Source organism: Silurus aristotelis (genome assembly GCF_946808225.1).
Source record: "Silurus aristotelis genome assembly, chromosome: 18".
Lineage (NCBI taxonomy): Eukaryota > Metazoa > Chordata > Actinopteri > Siluriformes > Siluridae > Silurus > Silurus aristotelis.
Window position 1 is genome coordinate 10,238,727 of NC_139591.1, and position 12,469 is coordinate 10,251,195.

The window sequence follows — 12,469 nt, forward strand, 5'->3', positions numbered from 1 at the left end:
CAGTGGCAGCTTGATAATTAAAGACTACTTGACTTGACTTGGTTCCATTAAAACCAATAAAGAATCCCTGAAAAACTTCTCAGGAATCCCTTAACTAGAGTGTATACTGTCATAACTCTGCAATGCCAGTGGAACACATTGTGGTTTTTAAGTCATGAAATAAATTGTTTACTCCACATATATTGCTTAACAGTGGCTCCTTAAAGCAGCTCATGAAACAACTGATGAAAGATTGTAAGGTTGTAATAATACCTTCAATAATGTGTTGTATTTTTATTTTTCTGTACATGTCAAGTTCTTAACAAATGAAAATCACCACAATCTACAAAAACCAACTGTGATATTAACAGTTCACCTGGACAATGATAAAAAAGGATTGCAGCTAGTGCAAAGCTTGCAGTAATCTCATTCACTGACTGAAGACTGCAACAGTATGTGATTATAATTTGTAGCAATCGTCTGTGTGAGTGTTACATGACACACACTGGAGCACAACCATGTAAATCCGCACACCAGCTGAAGCTGTGTCCTATTGGGATTTCCCTGAATAATCCAATCTCCAGGCACCAGTTATGTAACGTAGTCTGATGAAGATGAGATCTCTTCCCATCTGTAGCCAGCTCCAGAAAGGCACTAGCTTTGACCCTGGAAAGAAACGATGCACACCAATTACTTTAAGGAAAATACCAAATGCATCTTTTAAAAAATGATAAACTAATAAAAGTTAATAAAGCAGTCTCAATTTAGTGCAAATGTTCCACCTCTTACCTTCTATTTCCGTCCAGTTAACTGCTACTTCAGCTATAGGTATCTTAAAACACTGGGCGATGTACAGAAGCTCCACATCAAATGCCCTATTATAATGCAAAAGACCAGATTAATTAGAAGGACAACAATTACAAATGTCCAGATTTGTGAAATAAAAGTTTTTTATGTATGGAATTGTGTTTACTTATACATTTTCAGCTGAGGAGTAAAAACTTGAAAATATATACATAGATATATAGAATACATAATTATTAGTGAAGATAAAATGTGTTCACTTAAATAATAATAGTATAGCACTGTTAACAGCTTCACTGCTGTCTACAATTCCATGCTCTTCTGGATGGCACCCTGTAAAAAATTATAAACCAGTGCAGAGTACAAGTGCAAAAGTCAAGCAGTATTGAGTGTGTTGAAAGGATGTTTAGTATGAACAAACTGTGAATAACATTCTTACAATAAGCTCAGGACAGTCTTTAGGATTTTCCTTTAAACGGATTGCTTTATTTACAATGCATAAACCTAAATAAAAATCAATATTTTATAGTATATTACTTTTAGCATGAATAGAATTTAAAAATCAGTCCCAGAACTTGTACAAGACTGGCTTGATATTCTTCCCAAATGCACAACATGAAGAATCACAAGAATCAATCAAAGCAGGTTTAATATAAAATGTGTAATAAATTTTTTGTTGCTGTTGGTTTTGTTTTTTTGTGTTTTTTTTATTCATCTAAAAAATAAAAAAAAGTGTTCAATTTGATGTTTCACTTATTATAAATACAGAAAACCCCTAATCCAGGGTATTTATTTATAAAATTGCTACATTTGTAAAAAAACTTAAAAAATGCCAGATATTGAGTTTAACTATCTTTAATTTTGCCATTAAAAAAGCGTATATTAGCTGCTTTATGAGTGCATGAGGGATTTCTCTTTGAACAAATTCACTCATTCTCTGTTGTTTCTTTTTTTTTTTAAACAAAACGAAACTGCATTTCAATATGCAAAGTAAAGTAATTTGTGTAAATCAACATTTGTATTGCTTTTAATGATAATTGCAGGTTGACAACCATGCATAAGAAATCAATTTAAAATATAAGACAACATTGATTTGACAATTATAAAAAAAAAAAAAGTTTTTAAATTATTTTGTATAATAATGAAATGATAAATGCATAACTTAAATTTACAAACATTGAAAACAAGCATTTGAACGTAGTAAACGTGCAGTTACAGTGTTCTTTTTTTTGTGTTAATATAAAATGCTCTCATGCCTTAGATGACTTGGGACGCACACTTTTTCCTGCTGCCAGTTGACCCTGTACTCTCCTAAAGCGTAAATTGAGCAGCCCAACTAATCGCTTTCGTTAACAACTAATTTCATTAGCGATTATATTGATTAGTTGTAGTCCTAGTAATAAGTATACATAAAATATGTAAAATGTGTAAAGAATATTTGTATAGTCTACCTTCATATTAGCACACTTACAACACAAGTAAAATTGTATGAAAGAGATATATGCTTCCATGCAGAATGTTTTACCAGCGTTCCACATGCAGACTGCTGAATGTCCTCATTGCTGCTTCACGAGTGAAGAGCTTAAACCCACACTGAGTGTCCTTGATCCCTCTGACGCAGAAGAACCACACCAAGAAGTGGAAGCCATACATAAGGAAAGTCCGTAACAAGGAGCGCTGACACAAGAACATAATGATATGCATTTTACACAATTAGGTAACATTTTTATATTTATATTTACATTAATATTATTTTTGTTTTTGTTGTTTTAAACAAACAAAAAACCTGAATTTGTTCTGTATCTTTAAGTTTTAAATACCTGAGTCACTGATTCTTTTTCCAGGTGAGCCCTGGACCCACAGGATATAGCCATGTTCTCCTGAGACATATGAGACATGAATGACAAGCATGAGACATTTGCTTCATATGTAGTTTTCCTACACTGTTACTTGATCACATGAAACAACAAAACCCTATGCAGACTGGAATCTTGCCTAGATGCCTACAGCTTATTTTATATTTGTGAGAGATGCACTACATTAGTGCTTATTTTAATCAATAAGAAACTATTCTCACCGGCTTTGGGATGAGATTCTGGAGACCAGCCTCCACCTTCTCAACGTCAGAAAACTTTGTGGCTCCGTCTGCATCAGCCATCAGGATGAGACGTCCGCGAGTGCACAGAGTGCCCTGAAATCATTTAACACAACACACGTTAAAGCTTCAACAGCAATCAAACAGCGGAGTTAAAATAAATGCCGTGTAAGTCCACTCATTCACAACCATAATCATAATATACGTGTTTTACTTTAAATACTTACAATTTTATAACGACAAACAAAAGCCATTATTATTATTATTGAGAGAATACAGTGTTAGGAGCATTGCTTAGAATAAAGACTTACCATCCGCACAGCTCCCCCTTTGCCCCGGTTCTTCATTAGTGTCAGTACCCTCACTTTATCCTCTCCATACTTCTTTGTGTATCCTAAACCAACCTGGAAACAGAGCAGATAGTATACAGTACAATTAACAAAACCTTTGTTAAGGATCTTTATAAGTCAGAAGTAAAACAGCATTGATTTTAATGTACCACTTCAACCTCAACTTGGAAAAAACTGTTACTGAAGATTAATGAATGAAAACTTGATTAATTATAAAAATTTTAATCTCAAATATTAATGAAGTTTACTGAAATACTAAGCACAGTCAATATCCAGTTTTATATGTACATCTATTTAGCCTTTTATTAGCTCTGCACAATAGTTGACTCCAACCCAGCTGTTGCTATTTACACTTGCTCTTTTGTTCATTGTGGTTAGTGGAAAGGGACCACCGCTCGTCAGATGGGTGAAAGAACTTTCCAGCAGAGTGACAATGACATGGAAGTGTGTGTGTGTGTGTGTGTGTATGTGTGTGTGTGTGTGTGTGTGGTGCTGCTTTAAGTGAATAAGGTGCAAATTTGTAAACATCACAATGTTACTCCCAGGAAATGGTCACCTACCCAAAAGCAAACAGCCTACAGCATCCTGTGTTCGGAAATTAACTACCGAGATGAATAGTGGAAAAAAAAAAATTATTTTCTACCCTTAGATCTACAAAGTGGACTAAATGTTGTGTGAAAAAGTGGTAAAGCCCTATTTGGACTGGAAGAGCTTCTCATGGAAAGATGGGTTCATGTAATTATGACCATATTTTTTAAATCCTTCATGTTTTTATGCAAAAGTGTTCTCACATCTAGGAAAAATTCCACCTTTTCCATTAAATGTTTTGGCATATTCTGCAAACAAACAAAAAAAAAAGTAATCTTTTACATTTAGTTATAAAAAAAAAATAAAAAAAACCCACAAGGTGAAGTGTAAGCTCAGTGGTTAAGGTTTACCAGCATGGCCCAATTGGCACTGTTGGACAAGGCGCTTATGTGGCACCCCCTACAGATGTGACACATCTGTTCCCAGCACATATATTGCTTACAGGCATGTACAGTAAAACCCCGTTGTACGAGCAACCACTTGCAATCAACCACTACCACATGAGTAAGTGTTAAATTATGTTTACATTACGGCAATTTGCGGTATATTTGTTTGTTAAAATAGGCTACAAATACTTTTTAAGTGCAGAAATAAGCGATCGAATGAGATCTCGGAACGGATTAAATTGCTTTTACATTCATTCTTATGGGGGAAATCAGTTCGAACATACGAGCAAATGGACCTACGAGACATTTTTAAGAACGAATTATGCTCGTACAACGGGGTTTTACTGTAATAGCATGTAAACATCTACTGTGAGTGACTTTTAATAACAGTAAAACAATAAAAATATAAATGCACTAATAATTGGCCACAAGCCATAAAAAATTGCAATTTTAAATTTTCCTTATATAATATAATAAGTGTATTTGAATGGATGGAATTTTTCCTGAGATATCTTACTTCTCTAGTGAAAACTGCTGTTAAATGTCAGACTTATGTCTGAATACAATTTAAGAATACACGATGTTTGAAAGCAGGGACAGGCAAGATCATGATATTTCAAGGTGTTTATTGCAGTAATGACGTACAGTACCGATCAAGTTAAAAACATCTAATCTTACAGAGCTTGGATGTATGCTTCGGGTCATTGTCTTGTTGTGTGTGAAGCTTTTAGGGCTGCAGCTATCGATTATTTTAGTAATCGAGTATTCTACCGATTATTCAACTGATTAATCGAGTAATCAAATAAGAAGTACTTTTTCTTTATTAAAAGAGCAAAGCTAAATATACAAGAGAATGAACTAAAATGAACAAGTAATTTGTTTCCTATTTAGAAGAAATGACCATTTGCTGAACTAAACACTAAACACATTTAGTGCATTTAATTGCAATATTACATCCAAATGAAAATACAAATATATATTATGTTTTGACTAACTTTTGATTGGCACTCTAAATGAGGATTCGAAAAGAGGAACATCTGCATACAGTCTTAAGTGCCGTGCAAATGCAAAAAATATGTAACCGAAAATCTTAATCCTGACCAACATCAAATAATACAATATCCCAAAACGAACGTGAATTTTATTTCTAAGTTATATTTCTTGTGAAAATGCAAAAAAATAAAAAATTTCTGATTCTAAATTGGCTCCAAGAAAAATGCTTTCTAAAAAAATCGTCTTTATAAAAAAATGCATATAACTTCACAAAACATTATCTACAACAATAATTTAAATCACAAATGAAAAATTATTATAGGGAAGAACTTCACTGGTACATCATGGATTATACAGTATTAAACAGCCCTGTTAAAAAAACATCACTGTTGCTGCTTGGTTTAATACATTTGTACCAGCACTTCTACTAACATTCTATTATTGTGTCAGTGTGTGTTGGTTTATGTGCAGACTGTGCTAAGAAAGGACACTATTAATGAATAGTGTAATCAGGCAGTTATAGGGAAGGTTTAACTGATAAAATAGGCTAACTACACTGAGCATGCTTATTAACATGACAGCTGAATTGATACAGTGATCAGATGTGCTTGGGTGAAAAAAAATAGTGTGTGTGTGTGTGTGTGTGTGTGTGTGTGTGTGTGTGTGTGTGTGTGTGTGTGTGTGTGTGTATGGGGAGAGAGAGATCTGAAAACATACCTCTGTCGTTTTGTCTTTGCTGCCATCATCCACTATAATGACCTCATATGTAAATGAATTATTTTTCTTCTGTATAAAAGAGATTTAAATTACTGTGGGTCACCAAAATTTTACAATCATGGAATAACAAACTTTTTTAATCATGTACTTTCTGTATTGCTGCCACCTAGTGATAACAATCACACAGTGCAGTTACAGTCATCCCATTTATTTGTTCTAGAGCAGGGGTCTCCAACCTTCTTTGCACCACAGACCGGATTAATGTTGGACAATATATTCATGGACCGGCCTTTAAGGTGTGGTGGATAAATACAACAAAAAAAATGATACGAACATAAAAACTGGTATTTTCTAAATATAATAATAAACGTGAATCCACCGTGTTGTTTTTTTTTTTCATTTTATTAGCTTGAGGGTTTAAATTTAGCGGTAATGTATTATGTGTTACTGGCCGGAGAAGAACTTTTAAGAAGGTAGCGGATGTAGGTAAGTCATGTGACCGAGGCATCATGACATGCATCAAGAGTGAGTCATAGACAGATGTGGTGGAATCCGGTAATTTTCCAAAATAAAGCATTGTTCAGAATCAGATAATAAATAAAACGGAAATAATGTAAGTTATGTATTCTTTCTGTGCGGCCCGGTACCAATTGACCCACAGACAGGGGGTTGTGGACCACTGTTCTAGAGCAAAAGGTTTCATTAGCCAAGGTGTCCCAATGAATCTGGCAATAAATGCATCACTGTCTATGTGTGTATCCTGAGAAGGGAAGTCATTATAAATCACAAGTCTCACATATAGTATTAAGCTCTCAGGTACAGTATTAAGCTAGTATAGTAAGTATTAAATCTAAGATCAAAGTATTAAAATCAAAGTCAAATATTAGCAAATACACAATACACAAATCTACATGCAAAATAAACATACCCATCTTTTCTCTAGGTACTCCATGGTTTCTTCCATCATAACAGGCACTGGGAAAAACAAGGAAATGTGACATTACATCAGTACAACTGCAATAACACTGTAATGCATATGTTTTAGGACAAGAGCAAGTCATTTAAGTTAAAAAAACAATAATTTTATGCTGCATCATGGAAAATTAAACCTACATCTGGATTCTTCATTGTAGGAGGGCACCACAACTGAGAGCTCCAATGAAGAAGGCTCAGACAGACCAGGGAAAGCCTCCTTCAGGCCTGCTGCAGTGAGGAAATACTTTTCCTTTTCATCACACTTCTGATCCACCATTCCAGCAGTGACATGAGCAATGACAACAAGCTACAGAGTAGATCAGACATGTTAGAGCGCAAATACAACATCCTAAAAAAGGGCTGCCCCTGGAAAGCCAGTGTCCAGCCCAATGTCCATTTACCTATTCACCAAGGGAACCACGCAATTAAATTGGAAACAGCCCAGATGTTGGGAGACATTGGTAGCGGTGATGTCCGGTGCCAACAAGACTGGAACTGGGGAACTCTACTCTGAACTTTTATGAAAGTCAACATTTTTCTTAGGTTGTTTAAAGGGCTTTTAATGCTTTTACCTCGAATATAAGCTAACAATCCCCCAAAGGTGCAAAATAAAGGTTTCTTTAGAGTGATGCCAGAGAAGAGCCTCAGGCTTGTGGTGGCAAAGAACAAAGACTTTATTCAGCAGAAACAAAGTCAGACAGTTCAATGGAAGCCCCCCAAAACACTGTCAAAGCAGAATCCTTATATACCATCTTCTGCAACCTGTGTAGTGCCCATCTTTTTTGTTGTTTAACTATTACCTCGTCCGCTACCAATATCTCCCAATAGCTGGGTTCTTTCCAATTTAATAACGGATTGGCAAAACCCACCCATCACTAGTATCCCACACCCACAATCACAAGTATCATGTGATTTATTTATGGTCCAAGCTGTGGCCTGTTCATGACCCTCTAGAATGTGAGCCCTCAAGCCCTCAAGCCCTCACATTTATTACTCTAGATAGATCGCCTCCTTAGGAGTTAAAAGCAAGGTGCAAGAAGTTAAGAGCAGGTGCTTTGTGCCCACTGATGCTTCAAATATGCTGATTCTAATCGCAGATTAATAATTAGCAGTGAATATACTGACTTGTCATACATGACAGAAACGCAAAAGTAATGCAAAAGGTTAAGCTAGAGATGTTACAGGTAAATAACTGACCATCAGGTAACTCTAAAGTGATTTATTAAACTTACCACGAGGAACACAACAGCAATCAGGGCCAGAAAACAGTAAGTTAATTCACACACTCCAAACTCCATTTCCATTTCCGAGTGAGGAGCACAGAGAGGAAGTGTCAGTGGTCGCAAAGCACTGCCTTATAATCGTATACATGCGAGAGGTTTCAAACACGAAATTCAGGTTTGGGTCTATTGAACATCTATGTAGAGTGTGGTTTAAAAAGGAGGAGCGCCTAAACTCCCCATTGAGAAGGCTCGCTTTCACTCAGAATTAAACACCTACGCGGAAGTGAACCCTGCTAAACCACATCATCACAGTACAACAGAAGGGTGCAGTGCAGCCGTGCTTTTACAAGCCGCGGGTGGCGCTGCGCCACCTGCAGGCCGGGAGGTCCCTCAGCCGTAGCGTAATAATTGCTGTGCCATATTGGAAGTGTCTATATCAGACATGGGCAAACTACGACCCGCGGGCCACACACTAGAGATGGGTTGGGTTTATTAATCCGGCCCGCCGAACGTGACCAAATTCTATTAAAATAGGTACGGGTAAATATTGTTCAATTTACCTTTCCCCTGTAATGCCCACGTTTTCCCTAAAGATGTCGCACTTCAGCTCTATTGACGTTGTTCGGGTGCAATACTCTCTTCTTCTCTTAAGAAAACTTAATCTGATACTCTAAAAACTGCGACAGTTTCTGACAAACACCTCGGATCTATCCTGAGAATTGCCACAACAAAACTTAGTCCAGACTTTGATGAACTGGCAAAATAAGGAGTTCAACAACACTGTTCCTACTGAAACTGAAGTTGAGTTTTTCTGCTGTGTTTATTGATGCACTGGCAAAAAAAAGATAAACAAATTGTTGATTTGCCAAATCTCTAATGTTATATATATATATATATATATATATATATATATATATATATATATATATATATATATATATATATATATATATATGTATGTATGTATGTATGTATGTATGTGAGTGTGTGTGTGTGTGTGTGTGTGTGTGTGTGTGTATATTTATATATATATATATATATATATATATATATATATATATATATATATATATATATATATATATACAGTACAGACCAAAAGTTTGGACACACCTTCTCATTCAAAGAGTTTTCTTTATTTTCATGACTATGAAAATTGTAGAGTCACACTGAAGGCATCAAGTGCTATTTGACCAAGAAGGAGAGTGATGGGGTGCTGCACCAGATGACCTGGCCTCCACAGTCACCGGACCTGAACACAATCGAGATGGTTTAGGGGTGAGCTGGACCACAGAGTGAAGGCAAAAGGGCCAACAAGTGCCAAGCATCTCTCGGGGAACTCCTTCAAGACTGTTGGAAGACCATTTCAGGTGACTACCTCTTGAAGCTCATCAAGAGAATGCCAAGAGTGTGCAAAGCAGTAATCAAAGCAAAAAGTGTGAAGAACCTAGAATATTGAAGAACCTAGAATATGACATTTTTCAGTTGTTTCACACTTTTTTGTTATGTATATAATTCCATATATAATTCCACATGTGTTAATTCATAGTTTTGATGCCTTCAATGTGAATCTACAATTTTCATAGTCATGAAAATAAAGAAAACTCTTTGAATGAGAAGGTGTGTCCAAACTTTTGGTCTGTACTGTTTATATATATATATATATATATATATATATATATATATATATATATATATATATATATATATATATATATATATAAAATGTATGAATGAATGAATGATCCGGCTCCTCTGTCAAATTTTAGAACCCATTGTGGCCCGTGAGTCAAAAAGTTTGCCCATCCCTGGTCTATATAGTACGTGTTATAATAGGCATTGGGTATAATAAGCATTGAGAGTATTAATAATAATGTACTACCATTTTTTTTTATTTGCTTTTTTTTTTTTTTTACTTTTCCAGAATCACAGTATGAGTAGAAATCAGTAGGGGTGTGCATTTACGCCCAAAAGGACTGGCAGCGACAAAGATTTTGCTGATTTCACTATTTGTAGATCTTTTTTTTTTTATGTTACTAGGGTATGCTGGAAAACAATGAAAAAACTTGTAAGGCTTTTATTGGCAAAAAAACACTCAATATACAGTACTTTGGAAAGTTTATCTTTTATTGTTTATAAGAGTCAAACGTATGCTCCCTTTGTGTATATGCACCAGACTAGGTCATTTATCGGTATGAAGATTTACTTTCAGCAAATAAAAATATATAAATGTACAGAGGTTAAATTTTATTTTCACTGAAGAATCCTCCCTTATCATAAATAACACCCTTTACACAATGTTGGCATCCTGACACTTGACATCCAAACATGCAGCTGAAATACTTTGCTATGCCTCTTGTAAAACTAAAACTCGCCAAAGGTGTTCTTCTTAAATATTTGTATCTTTTTATCCCATTGCTGTCCCACAGGATTTAGGTCCAGTAACTGGGCAGGCAATTATTTACTCTCTTAATAATGTGTACAGAGCTTTGATCTATGCTTCAGGTCATTGTCTTGTTGTAGGTGAAGTTGGATTAATTATCTAGATGTAATTGCATGATATTGAATAATGGTATGGTCATGTTGGCTCAGTATTCCCTTCACCCAGAAAAAGTCTCCAAAATTTGATGATCCATAACAACCACAAAAAAATGAAACTTTCCCTCCATAATTAATTGTGAGTGTGAGGCAGCCTAATAACATCTTCTCTTCTGTTTTCCTGATTCAGACTCATCTGTCCACAGAATGTTCATCCAGGCAAGCAACAATTCTGTGTTTTTGCCTTTTACCAAGTTGGTTGCATATAGGAAAGAAATGTATCTCAAAATGACAAAGACTAGGTGTTCCCTAAATTTTGTTTTGAGACATGGTGCTCTGTTATGGAGAATGCATGGATCATCACCAAATTGCTCCTGGATCACTGGGAGAAGACACTTCATTCATGCCATTATTTTTGGGCAGAACTGTGAAAGGGCCTACTCCATTGGATAAAAAACAACCCCACACATGGTTAGTCTCAGGATGCTTCTGTGTTTAACACAGGACTCATGGTAGCATTCACCTTTTCTTCTTCAGACAATCGATTTTTGACGATGCCCCAAAAATGTTTTTTTTTTTTAAAAGGTGGCTTCATCAGAGACACTTTGCACCAATCTACTGCTGTCCAATCCTTCTACTGCAGAATTACAGTCTGTCCTTGGTTGTTGCCCTTCTTGACACCAGGCTGTTGTCAAGATGTCTTCACCTCACTCTATGTGTACCTGCTTATATATCAGAGAACCCATGTCTGTGTTACTTACTGGTACTTTCATTTAGTCTTGTTGTTGTAACTAGACTTGCCAGAGACTAAATGGGCATTTAATGCCACACAGATAAAAATAGATTCCCTTTTAAGTTTGGTTCCTCTCAAGGTTTATTCCTTATACCATCTCAGGGAGTATTTATTTGCCACTGGCTTTAGAAATACACTCATAGGGACTGATTAATAAATTTGTAATCTATTTACTTTTGTAAAGCTGCTTTGGGACATGGTCCATTTTAAAAAGTGGTATACAAATAGAACTGAACCTGCTGCCAATATTGAGCAAGCTTTGCACTGGTGTTGACATGATTGCTTATGATTGAATGGTGATGATGAGCTAACTCCTCGGGATGAGACTGTCCTGATGCTTGTTGTATACGCTGGGACTTCCTGAAGCCTTTACTGCAGTTGAACCTCTCTCCTTAAATTTTGTGATCATCTGGTAAATAGTACTTTTCCAGTGCAATATTCTTTGCAGCAATTTCCTTGTATGTGTTTTATGCAAAGTGCTGATGCCTGCATATTTTTCTTTGGAGGTGAATATTGCTAACACGAGAACACAATGAAGTACACAATTAGGAGTACTTCTTCTCACTGTTTGTGGCAATCAGTCTGCTCTTATAATCCAAACAGAATAAGAGAGCAAATTCACCTGTATTCGTTTACACTTTCCCAGGTGCTGAGGATATGATTTGTGAAATAATGTTAGCAAATCATTTTGTGCCACGGCCAAAAAACTGTGAGATTTAGGTTTTTGTAAATAAGTACAATTTTGGGCCAATTATATTGTTTTGCAATTATTTCAAATGCATTCCATAATTCTGCACATTTATCTATAAACAATATAAATCAATACCACAACAACTGATGAAGCAAACACAAAATTCAAGCCACATTACAGTGACATTCTTTTTTTGCATATCCCAGCACTGTAAGAAAGCTGAGGTCGGTCGGAGTGCAGGTCAGCCATGAGTCACGCCATGGAGCATACATAGTTAGGAACCAAGAGTAGCATCTTGGCTACACTGGGGCTTGAACCCACAACCTTCTATCAGTAA

General features: G+C 35.8%; 1 protein-coding gene across 1 annotated transcript; it reads right to left on the reverse strand.

Annotated features, from left to right (window-relative positions):
- Positions 1-258: 258 nt before the first annotated feature.
- Positions 259-8,438, reverse strand: alg5 (ALG5 dolichyl-phosphate beta-glucosyltransferase). The gene is made up of 10 exons (XM_083569173.1): positions 8,120-8,438; positions 7,026-7,194; positions 6,841-6,887; positions 5,913-5,981; positions 3,190-3,282; positions 2,861-2,974; positions 2,604-2,663; positions 2,309-2,460; positions 769-854; positions 259-645 (listed from the first exon to the last, which is right to left on the reverse strand). The coding sequence occupies exons 1-10, from the start codon at positions 8,189-8,191 to the stop codon at positions 530-532; spliced, it is 978 nt and encodes a 325-aa protein (XP_083425299.1). The 5' UTR covers positions 8,192-8,438; the 3' UTR covers positions 259-529.
- Positions 8,439-12,469: the final 4,031 nt, after the last annotated feature.